This window comes from Eschscholzia californica, unplaced genomic scaffold (genome assembly GCF_041429995.1).
Source record: "Eschscholzia californica isolate CP2 unplaced genomic scaffold, dmEscCali1.0.p SCAF_3, whole genome shotgun sequence".
Lineage (NCBI taxonomy): Eukaryota > Viridiplantae > Streptophyta > Magnoliopsida > Ranunculales > Papaveraceae > Eschscholzia > Eschscholzia californica.
Genome location: NW_028238420.1, coordinates 49,402,137 through 49,420,636, shown reverse-complemented (window position 1 = coordinate 49,420,636; position 18,500 = coordinate 49,402,137). Strand labels below are relative to the sequence as shown.

The window sequence follows — 18,500 nt, the reverse complement described above, 5'->3', positions numbered from 1 at the left end:
TAATAGCTTGAACACAGAGAGAGAAGACAAGAAAGAGAGAGAGAGAGATATGTATGAGAAGATTTCTATGTGTATTTTATTCATTGGTTTACATGAGTATTTATAGGTTTACAAGAGATTTACATATAGAAGTAATCTAAGAATATTGGGAAACTTCCCTTTACATGAATATTACAATCATTAACAACTTTCTCTAATAACAAAACCGACCAGGGTTTGCTTCTTGCTCTTGGTTGGTCGGTCGGCTATGCATGCTTTGCATGCTCTCGATCGGTGGGCTTATCCAATGGGCTGGCCCTGGTGCTATACTTTAACACCCCCCCTCAAGTTGGAGCAGAAAGGGATGTGAGGCCCAACTTGCCAATAATCGACTTGAATGCATCAACTTCTAGTGGTTTTGTAAAGATATCCGCTAGTTGTTCAGAAGTCGGTGTGAAACAAGGAGCGATGATATTTGCTTTGATCTTTTCTCGAACGAAGTGACAATCAATCTCAATATGCTTTGTTCGTTCATGGAAGACTGGGTTATAGACGATATGGAGAGCAGCTTTGTTATCACAGTGAACCTTCATGGGTGAAGAATGTGTGATGCCAAGATCTTTGAGAAGGTACTTCAGCCATTGAAGCTCACTAGTGAGATGTGCTAGCGCACGGTACTCTGCTTCAGCAGAAGATTTAGCAATCGTTGGTTGTTTCTTGGATTTCCAAGAGAGAGAGCTAGAACCCAACATAGTAAAGTAACCCGTGGTAGAACGACGAGTGGAGGGGCATCCAACCCAGTCAGAGTCACAGTATCCAGTGATGTGAAGAGAACTGAAAGAAGAGAGAAGAAGGCCATGGCCAATGGATTCTTTGAGATAACGAAGGACCCGATGAGCAGCATCAAGGTGAGTAGTGCTGGATTTTTGGAGAAATTGACTAAGATTATTGACCGCATAACAGATATCAGGATGTGTTACGGTGAGATAGAGAAGACGACCAATCAGCCGTCTGTAAACGGTGGGATCTGGAAGGGGATCACCATCGGAAGGACTGAGACGAAGCTTCTGTTCCATTGGGAAAGGAGAAGGACGACATGCCAAAAGACCATAGTCTTTAATGATGTCAAGGGCATATTTGCGTTGGCAAAGGATTTAAGTTTGGAAATGGCGGATTCATCATTTCCAGTGATGACAATATCATCTACGTAGACTAGAACGTATAGATGTACGAAAGATGTGCAGAGAGAAAATAATGAATAATCAGAGAGGGATTGTGTGAAACCCTTCTTGATAAGGATGGATCAAAATTTGGAAAACCATTGACGAGATGCCTGTTTAAGGCCGTAGAGAGATTTCTAAAGGCGACAGACTTTGGACTCCCCCTGTTTGGAGAAACCGGGAGGTAATTTCATGAAGATGTCATGAAAATCGAGACCCTCGATTTGTGTGTATCCTTTCGCTACAAGACGGGCTTTGTAGCGTTCAATGGAGCCATCGGCTTTGAATTTGATTTTGTAGACCCATTTACATCTAATTGCCCTCTTTCTAGAAGGGAGGTCCGTAACGGTCCATGTGTTATTTGATTCTAAAGCGGCAATTTCTTTAGACATTGCCTCACGCCAATGAGGTGATTTGACGGCTTGAGAAAAAGAAGTGGGTTCAACGGTTGTGATTACCGAATTGAGAAAGACTTGATGAGAACCCGAGAATTATTCAAAATTTAGATATTGAGTAAGAGGGTACACCACATTAGAATCCGGGTAAGAGTGACAGATGTAGTCATTGAGATGAGTGGGTGGTCGGCGGTTGCGTGTTGGCCGTGGAGGATGAATCGGACCATCGGGAGGAGGCACCCCTAGAGATGTGGGTGCGTGATCGATGGGGGATGAAGTCGGGCTCTGGGATTGGTCCGTGAGGTACCCCGGGGTGCCCGAAGAGGAGTTGCTGTCGGGCTGACCCGAAGCGGAAGGGACAGAGCCGAAAAGCTGAGGGAGTGCCTATAGGCACATCAGACGCTTGATGAGAGACTTGACGAGGAGGCGATTGTGATGTCCTCGGAAAATTAAAAGTACCATCATCGTGGATGGAGACCATTGGTCGGTAAGGAGGAGGAGAAGGGATCGGATGTTTAGGCAACATCGAAAATTTATCTTCGTAAAAAAGAACATCAAGAGAGGTGATTATTTTACGAGAATTCAAGTCGAAAACGCGATATCCTTTTTGATTGTGGGGATAGCCGACGAAAATACCCGGAGATGCTCGGGAACCTAACTTTGTTGTTACCAAAGGACGTCTAGTATAACATAGACATCCAAAAACCCGAAGATGGTCAAATTTGGGAGGAGAACCCAAGAGTTTTTCATGAGGAGAAATGTCTTGTAATGTTGGTGTTGGCAATTTGTTGATGAGATATACTACCGTTAGAACACATTCACTCCAAAAGGAAGTTGGGAGATGGGCTTGAAGTCGTAAGGAGTGTGCTACTTCCAGAATGTGTCAATGTTTTCTTTCAACGATGCCATTCTCTGTTGAGGAGTATGAGGGCAACTAATTTGATGAATAATGTCGTTCTTACGGAACCATGATTGAAGTTCATGGTTCAAAATTCCATACCATTATCAGATCAGATGGATTGAATTTTTGGAATAGGAATCGTTCCTTGTCCTGATTGTAAATTGGAGATGGAAGAATAAAATTGAGTTGATATATAATTAGAAAAATTCTTGATAAATTGAGTAGTGTCGGATTTGTGTGACATTAAAAAAATTCAAGTGCAACGAGTAAAATCGTCCACCAAAGTTAAGAAATAACGACAACCAGAGTTTGAGGGGACGGAGAAAGGTCCCCATAAACCGTCCACCAAAGTTAAGAAATAACGACAACACTGAGAAATCTTCTCATACATCTCTCTCTCTTTCTTGTCTTCTCTCTCTGTGTTCAAGCTATTATGAGAAGATTTCTTTTTTTGTATGGTCACTGCTTTGGGAAAGCTAAAAATTTTCCGGGGAAGATGGTGCAAAATAAAAAAACGCAAACCAAACGCACTTTGGAAGTCGTTGGCCGGCGATATAGTCATCTCTCTATTTTCTTTCTCCCTCTCTCCATTCTCTCTCTCTCTCTCTTCTTTTTTTCTCTCTCTCTCTTCTCTCCTTTCTCTCTCGAAATTCCGGCGAAGGGAATGGTCCCTTCGCCGGAACCTTCGATTATGGAGAGAATTTACGTTACTCTTAGGCCAAAACCTCTCTCTCTAGAAGATGAAAAGACTGGCCCTTGGAAGATTTCAGGCAATTCCATCTTCATCTCTAATCAATCCAGCAAATTCTAATCTGGTAACCATTTCTACTATTTCTCTTTCATTTTTTTTGTTCGATTAATACCCTTTTCTTCTAGGGTTTTAGAATGAAGTCTTACTGTATATAGTGTTTCATTTTTTAGATCGGATTTTCAAAGAGGATTGTCGGACGTCTGAAGTTTATGAAGCCCGTAGATCGGGTTCATGCTGCAGTAAGGGGATTTAATGGCGATACCCATTCTCTCTAAAACCCTAAAATTACGTGCTCCTGTAAATGATTACCCGTGTTTTTTACAATGTTTGATTGTTTTCCCTTCACACATTTTTCTAAAGGCCAGCGCTTTGGGGAAAGCTAAATAGTTTCCGGGGTGTGAAATTTTAAAGGGAATATGCAAAATTTTGAAAAGTTTCCGAAGAAACATATTTTATGGGGAATATGGTTCAAAATAAAAAAACTCTCTACCTCACCTCCCTCCACCTCACCTCTCTCTCTCCACCTCATCTTCTCTCTCTCTCTTCTCCGATTAGGTCGCCGGCCGGAAAATTTTCCGACCGGCGACCATGAAAAAAAAAAAAAATTCAGTCACTCTGTCTCTCTCTCTCTCTAGAAACTCCGGCTAAGGGAAACCCCTTCTCCGGTTTCCCTTCGCCGGAGTTTCTAGAGGAGAGAGAGATTGCGTGAATTCCGGCCGGCGACCTAATCGGAGAAGAGAGATAGAGAGAGAAGATGAGGTGGAGAGAGAAGATGAGGTGGAGAGAGAGAGAGAGAGAGGTGAGGTGGGGGTTTTTTATTTTTCTCTCTAACAACTTACAAAACAAAATTGTCAAACAAAATTGACCAACTTTTGACCAAGTCTTCACACCCCGGAAACTATTTTGCTTTCCCCAAAGCGTTGGCCTTTTCTAAATTGATCAATTCATGTGCCAGTTTTTTGTATATTATTTTCTTAATGTTTTCCTAAAGAGAACATCTCAGTATCTCACTATCTCACTGTATATATGAAGGCCACCCGACATTGAATTTGTGTTTTGGCAATAATAGCTCTATGATGCAAGGAAACTATATTAGGGTCTTATTGATAATAGAGCTATAGCTGAGTTGTTACAAAACAGAAAAATCTGTTACAAAGAGTTAGTTACAAATCAATATAGTTTAAGATTGTTAGGAAGTTTGTTGGGTTGATTATTATTCAAAAATCAGTTATGACTAAACCTAAGGGTGTGTTTGTTTCCCAATACTCTCCCTTAAGCTGAGGGGAGAGGAATGAACCGAAAGCTTAGCTCGAAGAATATTAAATCGAACAGAAGAGAGTCCCTTAGTAAACACATCAGCAACTTGATCTTGTGTGCACACATAGAGAATCTGAAGAAGTTTCGAAGTTACCAACTCTCTTACATAATGATAGTCTATCTCAACATGCTTTGTGCGAGCATGGAAAACAGGATTCGAGGCCAATGAGATAGCTGAAATGTTATCACATAAAATAGATGGAACATCATGGAGAAAAATGCGAAGGTCCTGCAGAAGATAAGTGAGCCAAGTAATCTCACCGGCAGTGTGAGCCAATGATCTGTACTCAGATTCAGTAGAAGATCGAGCTACTGTAGATTGTTTCTTAGCACTCCAGGAAACTGGATTAGGACCTAAGTAAATTACATAACCCCCTGTTGATCTTCTATCATTATAATCACCAGCTCAATCAACATCACTATAAGAATTTAGTGAAATGGGACCTTTAGTAAATTGAATTCCATGAGTGATTGTTCCCTTTTTAAATACCTAAGAATTCTCTTAGCTGCAGTGAGATGAGGTACTCGAGGACTATGCATGAATTGACAAACTTGGTTAACTGAAAAGGCTATATCTGGCCTTGTCCAAGTAAGATACTGAAGTGCACCAACCATGGATCGAAAAACTGTTGGGTCTTCAAGTAAAGAACCAGAATATGGATCAAGCTTCTCTGAGGTGGAAATGGGAGTATTACATGGTTTAGCCCCTTGCATATATGTCTTTTTAAGAAGGTCCAGAACATACTTAGACTGAGACAGGAACATACCATTAGTATCTCTAAATACTTCCAGCCCCAAGAAGTAATGTAAAGAACCAAGGTCTTTCATGGCAAAAGATTGCTTAAGTTGATCAATGATATCTTGCTTAAGAGATAATGAACTACCAGTAATGAGTATGTCATCCACATAAACAAGAAGATAGACGATATCAGCCTTGGTTTTAAGAACAAAAAAGTTAGAATCAGATTTAGCTGTTTGAAAACCCAGGCCTAAGAGAGCTTGAACTAGTTCCTCATACCAGGCTCTTGGAGCTTGTTTTAAGCCATACAAAGACTTTTGAAGTTTGCAAATGTGATTAGGCTTATCAGGATCAATGAAACCTTGTGGCTGTATCATGAACACTTCTTCCTTGAGAGTTCCATGAAGGAAAGCATTGGTGACATCCAACTGTGTCATATCCCAATTAAAGTGAAGAGCAAGAGATAAAATAACTCTTATTGTTGATGGTTTAGCCACATGACTAAAAGTATCATTGTAATCAATCCCAGATTGCTGATGGAAACCCTTTGCCACCAACCTAGCCTTATATCTCTCAATTGTACCATCTGCCCTTTGTTTTATCTTATAAACCCACTTGCAGCCCACAAGATTTTCATTACCAGTAGAAGGAACCAATGTCCAAGTCTTAGTTTGTAATAGAGCATTAAATTCAGTTGTCATAGTTGCTCTCCACTTCTCCTCTTTGGCAGCTTGAGTATAGCAAGAAGGAGTAATTTCAGAACATTGAGAAAGTAATGCCATTGGGAGAGGGTGTTTAGCTGCAGTGAATAGGTTGATTTTGGGTTTAAAGATTCCTCTCTTTGCTCTTGTTTCCATTGGATGAGTATTTTGTGGAAAAGAAGAATCAGGCTGAGAAGAAGAAGAGGACATATTAGGTGAGGAAGTAGTATTAGAACCAGGAGAGTTGCATTGGGTGTGGAGTTGAACATCAGTGGGAATAGGGGTGGATTGTTCTGAAGTAGGTAGATTAGGCTGAGAATTATCAGTTGTGGATAAAGGCAAAGAGGAATTTGATGTAGTAGGAATGGAGGGATTTGATGTAGTAGGAATCAAGGGATTTGATGTAGTAGGAATGGTTGAATTATCAACCAAAGAAGGAAGTGGAGTAGTTGTTGACTCAGAAAAATCCGAAAAGAGTGAAGAGGGAATAGGAGAGACCACTATATCTGAATTGACTTTGTGTGATGAGAATGGAAAGCACTGCTCATTGAAAGTAACATGTCTAGAGGTATAGACTCTTCCTGTTGTTGGGTCAAGACATCTAAAATCCATGTGATTGAGACTGTAACCTATGAAAACACAAGGTATGCTCCTGGGTTCTAGCTTATTGTGACTGTAAGGTCTTAACCAAGGAAAACAGAGACACCCATAAGCTCTAAGATAACTGTAGTTGGGTGGACTCCCATATAGTTTCTCATAGGGTGAGATATTATTCAAAGTAGCAGTAGGCAGTATATTGATAAGGAAGACAGAGGTCTGAAAAACTTCAACCCAATATGATGTAGGAACATGAGAATGAAAAAGAAGAGACCTACTTGTTTCCAAAATGTGTCTGTGTTTCCTTTCAACAGTGCTATTCTGTTCTGGTGTGTGAGGACATGAAAATTGGTGGGTAATGCCTTGAGAAATAAGAAATTCTTCAAGAGCATTACTAGTAAATTCCCCTCCTGAATCAGTTCTAATGAATCTGATTTTAGTTTGCAAGGCAATTTCTATTCTTTTACTGAAATTAACAAAAGAAAGATAGAAATCTGATTTATTAATGAGAGGTAATATCCAACAGTACTTGGTAAAATCATCAACAATAGTAGCAAAATATCTAAAACCACTTATTGAAGCAGTTGGTGAAGGACCCCAGAGGTCAATGTAAAGCAAATGCAATGCAGAAGTGGTCTTGCAAGAAGAGGGTTGAAAAGGAAGCTTCTTAGCTTTAGCTAATTGACATTCACTGCAGAAGAATGTGAAGTCTTTATTGTTGAGAGGAAGATTACTTGTGTTGATGATACTTTGAAGAGTTGAGAGAGAGGGATGTCCAAGCCTTTGATGCCAAAGTGATGGTGAAGTAGCTTGAGAAACAAAGGCAACAGGATGTAGAGAGGCAGCCTTGTGAGCAGATGAAAAGGCAGCTTGATGAAGTGACAAGGGATAGGTTCCATCTTTAGGTTGCTCTTGGAAAAGAGTCTTTCCTGATTTCTTGTCCTTCACAGTGAGTTCAGTATCAGTAAAGGTAAGAGCACATTGATTATCTTTAGCAAATTGAAAAATAGATAAAAGATTTTCAGAAATATCAGGCACATGATGTATGTTATTAAATTTGAAGAGATGATCATGTGATGTAAAACAAGAAGAACCTATGTTAGAGATAGGCAAACCTTGTCCATTACCAATGTGAACTCTGTCAGTTCCTTGATATTGAGTTGCAGACTGAATGTTAGAAAGATCAGCAGTCATATGAGTAGATGCACCTGTGTCAGTATACCAATAGCTGGAGACTGATTAGAAGGAGCAGCATACTTAGCATGAAGCTTAGCAGGTGGTGTTTTCCCAATATAGCTGAGATTCATTCTATTAAAGCAATCAATAGCAAGATGCCCAATTTTTTGACATATTTGACAAATTGGTCTATCTGAAGATGATGAATCTTGAGAACTTTGTGAATGATGACCAGATGAATACTGTGGTTTACCTCTACCCCTGCCTCTATTAGATTGGTATCTTCCTCTGTTAGAAGATTGGGATGGAAAATGGGATAAATTTTGAGCAGTATAGGCTTGTGGAGAAGAGGATGAACCTTGAGCCATATAAGCTTGATTTGGTGTCTCAGTAAGAAGAGAATTTTGAACATTTTGTGATTCAAGAATAGAAACTTCATGACTTAACAGAAGACTATGTAGTTCGTCAACAGTAACAGGAGGAGTTCTTATAGAAACTGATGTTTTAAAAGATTCATACTCTGATGTTAATCCTTTTAGAGTTAAAACCACAAGATGTTTATCAGGAAATGGAGCTCCTGCAGCAGCAAGTTGATCAGCAATTACCTTGATTTGTTGGAGATAAACACTCATAGATGAAGAACCTTTCTTAAGTTGTTGCAGACGAGATTGTAATTGTAATACATGAGATGTTGAAAGCCATGAAAACTTGTGTTCAAGAGATAACCAGAGCTCACGAGATGAAGATACTCTAACAACATAAGGAAGAAATTTTTCAGAAAGTGAAGAGTTTAACTAGATTAGAAGTGTTTGATCTCGTTCGATCAATTCAAAATAAGCAGGATTGAGGATTTCCATGCCATTAGTATCAATAATAACCTTTTCTGGACAAGATGAAGATCCATCAACAAGGTTTAAGACACTATACCTTCGTAACACAGGCAGAAACAGAGATTTTCAAGTGATGCAGTTGTCAGATGTTAATCTAATTGGGACTAGATTCACGATCTGATGTGTAAGAGGCGGTTTTTCATGGCTTGGTTGAGGCGGTTTTTCATGGCTTGGTTGAGGCGCTTCAAACTGATATTGGCGGTTTCCAATTCTAAATTATTGAAATTGGTTTCCAAAATTGGAGAATCCCACCGGCTTATATTATAATATAAATAGGGGTCTTGAGTCTTTGTAATAATCATCATCAACACAACTACTCAACAACAACTCTTCTTTAGAGAGCTAGAGAGAGTGAGCAAGTGAGAGAGATTTTGTTCATAGTTTTGAGCGGTGTTTAATTTCTCGATCGTCGAAGATTTAGTATAGAAGGTTAATTTCTATACGGTACCATCTTGGGACGAACTTGCGGGTTGTGTGAGTCGTCTTCATCTATCCTTCAATAAAGATTTCTTGTTCGCCCGAGGACGTAGGCTTTAAAGCTGAACCTCGTTAAATTCTGTTCGCATATTTGATTTTGGCTTAGCTTTTCGATTAATCTTCATAATCAGATCAATTTCTAGGTAGGTTCGATAGCTTCCGCGACTTTTAGTTCTAACAATTGGTACCAGAGCCTTGTTTGAGATTGAACGAAAAGAAGATGGGATCGAGAAGTGGTACGGTCAAATCAGGGAAATATGAGATAGAGAAGTTCAATGGGAAAAACGATTTTTCTTATTGGCGGATGCAGATGAAGAATCTGCTAATCTCGCAGAAATTACACAAGACGTTGACGGAAAAGAAACCAGGAGATATGTCAGATGAGGATTGGGAGGAGTTAGATCTCGAAGCACGGGCCACCATTATGTTGTGTCTTGAGAGGGACGTGGCGTTCCTAGTAGACGGAGAAGCAACGACGGCGAGTGTGTGGTTAAAGCTAGAAAGCAGTTTCATGACGAAAACTTTAACAAATCGGGTCTACTTAAAATCCAAATTATTCACATGTAGAATGGAAGAGGATTCTTCTATTCAGGAATATGTGAATAGGTTTGACAGAATTATCTCAGATTTGAAGGATATTGATGTTAAGGTTGAAGATGAGGACCAAGCCCTCATATTATTACTTTCATTGCCTAAATCCTATGAGAACCTTGTTTAAACTTTGATGCTTGTTGGTGATAGTCTAAGCATGGAAGAGATGAGAAATTCGTTATTAGCGGATGACCTTCGTAAGGTTGCTACTAGCAGTATGGCGTCGGGTGGAGTAGACAAGGATCAAGCACAAGAGTTGTTTGTAACGAGGGGGAGGAGTAATGAAAGGGGAAAGGGAAAGGGCGGGAAATCTATATCCAAATCTAGAGGCTCTTTCAAGAAAACGTGCTTTAGTTGTGGTGAGCTTGGCCACTTTAAAGCGACTTGTCCAAAGAGAAAGTTGAAGCAAAAGAACGAAGACTACAAAGGGAAACAAGAGATGCAAGAGGCGGGATATGTGTCAGAAGACCCTGACGAATGTTTCTCGGTGACAGAGATGTCTGAGAAGATCTCCGATAAGTGGATGCTTGATTCAGGGGCGTCACACCATATGTGTCCAAATAGGGAGTGGTTTACTACCTATAGGAGTATAGATGGTGGTACAGTTATACTGGGTGATGATAGTATATGTAAAACTGTGGGACTCGGAACAATACGTATCAAGATGCACGATGGAGTGGTGAGAACATTGACGGACGTAAGACACATACCCGATTTGCGGAAAAATCTAATTTCCCTTGATGTGTTGGAGCGAAGCGGCTGAAAGATAATTATAGAGAATGGCTCCATAAAAGTAGTTAAGGGTTCTTTGGTAGTAATGAGAGGTACTCGTTACGGTAATTTATACAAACTTTTGGGGACAACAATTACATGAGATGTAGCAGTAGGAATCAATGGAAGGGATCCAACGGCTTGTACGAGGCTTTGGCATATGCGCCTTGGGCATATGTCGGAAAAGGGTCTATCTTTGATGTGCAGCAAAGGCTTGTTGAAGGACATGAAGAAGCCTTGCATGGAGTTTTGTGAGCATTGTGTGTTCGGGAAGGCACACAGTGTGACGTTCTCTACAAGCAAGCACAGGAGCAAAGAGGTGTTAGACTACGTACACACCGATGTCTGGGGACCGGCAAAGTTACCTTCCAAGGGTGGTTCCAGGTATTTTGTTACATTCGTTGATGATCATTCGAGATTTGTCTGGCTTTATTTTCTGAAGCATAAGAATGAGGTATTCAACACATTCCTGGTGTGGAAAGCAATGGTTGAGAACAAAACTGGTCGAAAGCTGAAGATGTTAAGGTCGGATAATGGGACCGAATACACGGATGGGGCATTCAAGGAGTTTTGTAATCAGGAAGGCATTGTGAGGCACTGGACAGTAGTAAACACACCTCAACAGAATGGAGTCGCAGAGAGATTGAACCGTACACTACTTGAGAAGGCTAGATGTATGCGCTCCAATTCGGGATTAGACGTAGAATGGTGGGCAGAATCCGTTGCTACAGCTTGTTATATTGTGAACAGGTCTCCACATTCTTCTTTAGATGGCGGCATACTTTACGAGGTGTGGTCAGGTGAACATGCAGATTACGAGAGACTTAAGGTTTTCGGTTGTACGGCCTATTACCATGTTAAAGGTAACAAACTTGACAATAGAGCAAAGAAGGCAATTTTCTTAGGATATGCTACAGGAGTCAAGGGTTATCGGCTATGGTGTACGGAAGACAATAAGTTTGTAATCAGCAGAGATGTGGTGTTTGATGAGTCATCTATTGTAGCTATGGCGAAAGCTACGGTGCCTAGTTGTGGTGATGTTGGGTCTACTAAAACTCAAGTAGTGGAAGTAGAAGCCGAAGACCAACGGGTTTCTAGGAATCATGATCAGGTGGAGCATCAGGATAAAACTCAGGATGAGGAAATTGATGAACCCGATCATGAGGAGGTTCAAGGGGAAGGTACACAAGTTTTACAACAACAACAGCAGGATGTTTCGGTACACACTAGGCCGAAACGGTTATATAAGCCAGTACAGAGGTTAGGGTCAGACAAATCTCTTAGGCATTACGGGCAGGCAAATGTGGTTGAATATGCACTCTCAGTGGAAGACGACGAGCCGGTCACCTTCAAACAAGCTATTACCGCGGAGGAAAGAGAGAGTTGGTTGGTTGCTATGCAAGAAGAGATGGAGTCTCTTCACAAGAACCAGACATGGGAGGTTGTCCCATTGCCCGAAGGTAAGTCTGTTATTGGTTGTAAGTGGGTGTACAAGAAGAAAGAGGATTCTTCCGAAATCAAGGGTACAAGGTATAAGGCAAGACTAGTGGCCAAGGGTTATGCACAGAAAGAAGGGGTCGACTACAATGAGATTTTCTACCGGTCGTGAAACATACTTCTATTTGGGTGCTATTGAGTATTGTTGCTCGCAGTGATCTTGAGCTAGAACAACTCGATGTTAAAACCGCCTTCTTGCACAGTGATTTGGAAGAAGAAATTTATATGGCTCAACCTGAGGGATACAAGGTTGAGGGTAAAGAAAATCAAGTATGTCGTTTGAGGAAGTCTCTTTATGGATTGAAACAATCCCCTCGCCAATGGTACAAACGATTTGATTTTTTCATGCTAAAGCATGGTTTTCGCAGAAGTGACTATGATTGTTGTGTATACATCAAGAAACTTCGTGAAGGTGACTTTATTTATCTCCTTTTGTATGTGGATGACATGCTTATTACTTCTCGAAGCATGGTGGAGATAAATAAGTTGAAATCTCAACTCAGTCAAGAGTTTGAGATGAAAGACATGGGCGCTGCAAAGAAGATACTGGGAATGGAGATTAAGAGAGAGCGGTCAAGTAAGAAACTGTACTTGAATCAGAAAGGTTACATCGAACGAGTAGTTTCTCGATTTGGGATACAGAATGCGAAGGCGGTGTCAACACCTTTGGCACCACACTTCAGGCTCTCGGGAAAACAATCTCCCACTACTACGGTGGAGAAGGATCATATGGATCGTGTACCGTATGCTAGTGCAGTTGGCAGTTTGATGTACGCTATGGTGTGTACTCGTCCGGATATTTCACAGGTGGTCATTGTGGTTAGTAGGTTTATGGCAAACCCGAGAAAGACACATTGGGAAGCTGTGAAGTGGGTCTTGAGGTACTTGAAGGGTACTGTTGATACGAGTTTGTGCTTTGGTGGAGACACATGTCAGGTAAGCGGTTATGTTGACTCGGATTATGCTGGCGATCTAGATAGAAGACGATCTACTACTGGTTATGTATTTAAGGTACATGGTGCTCCAGTTAGTTGGCGATCGATGTTACAATCTACAGTCGCGTTATCTACTACGGAGGCCGAGTATATGGCTATGGCCGAGGGTGTGAAGGAAGCATTGTGGTGGTGGGGTCTTCTGGATGATCTAGGGATTAAGCAGGAGTGTGTAGATTCATGGTGTGATAGTCAAAGTGCAATCTACTTGGCGAAGAATCAGGTTCATCATGCTCGTACTAAGCATATCGATGTCAGGTATCACTTTGTACGAGATGTCATAGAGGAAGGTGATGTTTCTCTCATGAAGGTACACACAGATGAGAATCCCGCAGACATGTTGACTAAAGTGGTGACGTGTAGCAAGTTTTAGCATTGCCTGGAATTGCTACAAATCGGCTCGTGTTAAGTTGCCCGAAAGGGCGTAATGGCGACAAGATAAACTTTATGTGAAGGATTGGTAGAACTACGGTAGGCTTGATCCTATAAAAGGGTACGTAGGCAACCATGGTCATATGGTGCAGTCGGATGAAGTTACAAGAAGAAGATATATCTTACAAGGAGTATCCTGGTGTTCGTCCAAAATTTGAAGTATATCAAATTGTGTATGAGGTGGAGAATTGTAAGAGGCGGTTTTTCATGGCTTGGTTGAGGCGGTTTTGAATGTGGCTAGAGGCGGTTCAAACTGATATTGGCGGTTGCCAATTCTAAATTATTGGAATTGGTTTCCAAAATTGGAGAATCCCACCGGCTTATATTATAATATAAATAGGGGTCTTGAGTCTTTGTAATAATCATCATCAACACAACTACTCAACAACAACTCTTCTTTAGAGAGCTAGAGAGAGTGAGCAAGTGAGAGAGATTTTGTTCATAGTTTTGAGCGGTGTTTAATTTCTCGATCGTCGAAGATTTAGTATAGAAGGTTAATTTCTATACGGTACCATCTTGGGACGAACTTGCGGGTTGTGTGAGTCGTCTTCATCTATCCTTCAATAAAGATTTCTTGTTCGCCCGAGGACGTAGGCTTTAAAGCCGAACCTCGTTAATTTCTGTTCGCATATTTGATTTAGCTTAGCTTTTCGATTAATCTTCATAATCGGATCAATTTCTAGGTAGGAGATGAAGAAGATGAACAAGAATTCAACATTGTTCTTGTTATTATCAGACAAAATGAGAAGAAAAAAAGAGATCTTATTTGAAGAAGCGTAAGAGCTTTGGCTCATGATACCATGATAGATAAGTGAATACACCATTAATGGAAGCTTTGCTATTTTTCATTAACTTAAGAAATGAAGAGAACTCAGCTATTTATAGAGCTATAGCTGAGTTGTTACAAAACAGAAAAAACCTGTTACAAAGAGTTAGTTACAAATCAATATAGTTTAAGATTGTTAGGAAGTTTGTTGAGTTGATTATTATTCAAAAATCAGTTATGACCAAACCTAAGGGTGTGTTTGTTTCCCAATAATTGATTCTTTTGGTAGCTTTAGGAAATCACTCGTATACTTTATGGTTCAGTCACCATATACTTTAATTGCTCTGTGATGTCGCTAACTCCTGAATAGAATTTCCACCATACAAAAAGAGAGAGAAAGGAGAGAAGAGAGAGAGAGGCAGAAGAGAGAGAGATAGAGAGAAAAAGGGATGGAGAGGGAGAGTCGGTAATTAGCTTCGCCGGCGTTAATGGTGGGAGTCGTCGGATTCCGGTGGAGGTCGCCGGAGTTCTAGTTGAAGTAGAGGAGAAGAAGAAAGAATAAAAAATTGAAGAAGTGATGTTTGGAGGAAACAAAAAGAATTTGTTTCCACCCAAAACTTATTACCCCGGAAACTTTGCTTATTTCCCCAAAACACTGGTCATTTTATTCATTGGTTTACATGAGTATTTATAGGTTTACAAGAGATTTACATATAGAAGTAATCTAAGAATATTGGGAAACTTCCCTTTACATGAATATTACAATAATTAACTTTCTCTAATAGCAAAACCGACTAGGGTTTGCTTCTTGCTCTTGGTCGGTCGGTCGGCTATGCATGCTTTGCATGCTCTCGGTCGGTGGGCTTATCCAATGGGCTGGCCCTGGTGCTATACTTTAACACATGGAATGGGTGGTCTTGGGAAGACTACACTTGCTAAAATGGTGTACAATGATGCCAGAATTGTCGATCATTTTCAGCTTAGATGTTGGGTTTGTGTCTCTGATAACTTCGACCCAAAATTCATTCTCATAGCCACTATAGGATGGTTCGGAGGGGTTGCAAATAATCTTGAAAACTTAGATTCTTTGCAACGTCGCCTTCACGAGAAACTTAGTGGGAAGAGAGTTTTTTATTGGTGTTAGATGATGTATGGAATGATGATATGAACAAGTGGGATGAGTTGAAATACTCGTTCAGATGTGGATGCAAAGGTAGTTCAATTATTGTGACCACCAGACTTGAGAGAGTGGCATCGATAATGTCTACGCTTTCCTTGTGCCGCCCAAAAGGTTTATCCGAGGAGGATTGTTTCTCTTTGTTCAAGCATCGTGCTTTCAACATGAGCAAAAACAAAATAAAAATTTATCCTAAACTGGAAGCTATTGGGAAGGAGATCGTGCATAAGTGTGGAGGTATACCCTTGGCTGCGAAAACATTAGGAGGACTACTTCGCTTTAAAAGAGAAGAAAACGAATGGTTGTTTGTGAGGAAGAATGAAATTTGGGAACTTCAATTAGAAAACGAAGACACTATCTTATCAATTTTGAGGTTGAGCTACTATCATTTACCCTCACACCTGAGGTCGTGTTTTGCTTATTGCTCCGCCTTTCCAAAAGATTACATAATTAAACGAGAAGAATTGATTCATGTAAAATGCATGACTTAATGCAGGATCTTGCATGTTCTATAATGAGGGAAGAAAGCTCTGTGATCGAGTTTGAAAAAGAAACAAACAATATTGGTAACAGAAGATTAAGACATGTGTCTTTTGTTTCGCCATACTCAATTTCGGTGACAGGTCTACTGCCAAATCTCGAGCCTTTCGTGAAACTAAATCCACAACCAAATAGGCGCTCTCTCCTAGTGGACTACTTCACTGATGGACCTTATCTTGAACTAATCTTCAAAAATTTAGAAATTTGCGGGTATTAGATTTGAGCTCAAGGAATGTAAAGCTTGATCAAATAAGCAATTTGTAGCTAGCACTTGAGGTACCTCAATCTCTCTGACCCTGCTATAACTTCATTACCCAATAAATCATTTTGCCAACAAAGAAATCTGCAGATGTTGAACCTAACCGACTGTTTCAAGCTCCAAATGTTACCTAAAGACCTATGGAAACTGAGAAGCCTCAGACACCTATTCATTAGTGGTTGTTCTGCATTAACCCGCATGCCAAACGGTATAGGAAAATTGGTTAATCTCCAAACATTAAGCATCTTCATTGTGGGTCCCGAGAGTGGTTCTGGTATTGAGCAATTACAAGGACTAAACAACCTAAGAGGAGAATTAACAATAAAAGCAATGGAGAACGCGGGAAACGTACTTGATGCTAAAAAAGCCAACTTAATTGGAAAGCACAATTTGCGTGTCGTAAACTTGAACTGGTCACCACCAACTAGTTTGGTGCAAGGAAATGGGCGCAGCACCAGTGAACAACAAGAAGAGGTGCTGGAAATCGTTGCAGAAAGCCTCCGACATCTACCTAATTTGAGTGGCCTTTGTATAGATGGGTATGGAGGTGCCATGTTTCCAAGTGATTTATCATGCATCTCTAATTTGGTCAATATCAAACTCTACTATTGTCCAAGGGTGGAAAACCTACCGCCGCTTGGGCTACTACCAGTACTTAAGTTTCTTGAAATAGGTTATATGAATTCGGTGAGATACATCGGAGATGAGTTTTATCATGGAAATCAAGGAGGTCTACCAGGTTTTATCTTCTTTCCATCACTTGAACATGTTAAAATATCTGATATGCCTAATTTGGAGGAATGGTCGTCACCGTTGTCAGAAGTGGGAAACGGAATAAAAGAAGATAGACAATCTTCATTCCCCCACCTAACAAAATTAACCATCTTTGGCACCAAGTTAAGAAATATTCCACGGTTGCAGCTATCTTTAAGAGTTTGAGTTATTCCATTGCACAAAATCGGTTTTAGTAAGGTGTTTAGAAAGTTCCCCCCTCCGTCTCTCTAAACTTGTGATTATTGGAGTTAACGGTTTAACATCCTTTCGGGTAACGGGGACGACAATGACGATGACACTGCAAAATCTTACATGTCTTGATATATATGGTTGTCTTGAGCTAAAGATTCTCAATAAAGAGCTTTATGACAATCTCACTTCACTAACTGAATTGAGCATCACAGGTAAGTGATCATTTATTTTCTTGTCTCGTTATATATATCCAGTTGCCATTGTATGAAGTCGTAAGAATCTGGTAATAAGAACACTTGTTATGTTTTTTTTTTTGCAGATTGTCCGGAATTTGAGGTTTCAACAGATGAGTTTCATAACCTCCCCGCTCTTCGTTTTCTGAGTCTTGTTAGACTACCTAAAGTGACATCTTTGCCGGAGTGGATAGCCAACCTTGCAACGCTTGATAGCTTAACCATTGTAAGTTGCGATAATCTAAAATATTTGCCATCCGAGCTACTCACATCTCTTAATAATCTACGGATAGAAGATTGTCATCCAGATCTACACAGAAGATTGATGAGTTAGAGGAGACAGATGTTTTTCAGAATTTTAGCACATGGGATTAGTCTAGTGATGATAATATTGTCTTGGTGAAGAAAGTTGGGAAAGAGTTGAGCTTGGATTTGGTTTAGTTGGTGAATTTTGAAATTAGGGTCTTGTTGGAGTAAGTGAGGGAAGTTTTGTTGATCTTTTGATATTGGTGTAATTTGAAATTCAGTTGAAATAGAAGCACAACTATCATCTGTCTGCAGTTTGCATTTTCAGGGTAAAATTATATGTACCCAGTTACTACATTTTGTTTTGCTTGCTTGAATTTTAGTTGGTATGCATTCTTTTCTCAAAAATTCTATTCATCCCTCCACTTTGGTCCCTCCCCCAACCCTCCGCTGATGTGGTGGCATATTACTGAAGTATATTTTCTCACCATTCTCTCTCCAATTGCTCCACACTCAAGTGATATGTCGCCACATCGGCGGAGGGCTGGCGGAGGGATCAAAATGGAGGGATGAATAAAATTTCTCTATGTTATTAGAACTAAACCTACACGTAATAGGCTCAGAAGATATATGTGTATTGTTACCTGAAAATAAAGTGCTTAGCCCAAAATAACATCACAAGTGAGGGGGCATGTGAGTTTGCCCAAAATACGAATAGGGTGATATAGTAGCCAATAATAAAATGTCTAAGTCCTCTCCAATGAGTTAACCTTACCTAACTCAGCTTACTCTCTCTTAATGAAGCGATCAAGGCATAAGCCTGTCAACTATCATTAGGCATAATAGAACTGTTTTCTCCCCAAGTATTTACTTTAATGAAAGACCCC

At 40.2% G+C, this 18,500-nt stretch overlaps 1 protein-coding gene across 1 annotated transcript; it reads right to left on the bottom strand.

Moving 5' to 3' along the window:
• Nucleotides 1–7,790: 7,790 nt before the first annotated feature.
• Nucleotides 7,791–8,680, bottom strand: LOC147551279 (uncharacterized). The gene is made up of 2 exons (XM_086668543.1): nt 8,655–8,680; nt 7,791–8,526 (listed from the first exon to the last, which is right to left on the bottom strand). The coding sequence occupies exons 1-2, from the start codon at nt 8,678–8,680 to the stop codon at nt 7,791–7,793; spliced, it is 762 nt and encodes a 253-aa protein (XP_086524669.1).
• Between the last annotated feature and the right edge of the window lie 9,820 nt (nt 8,681–18,500).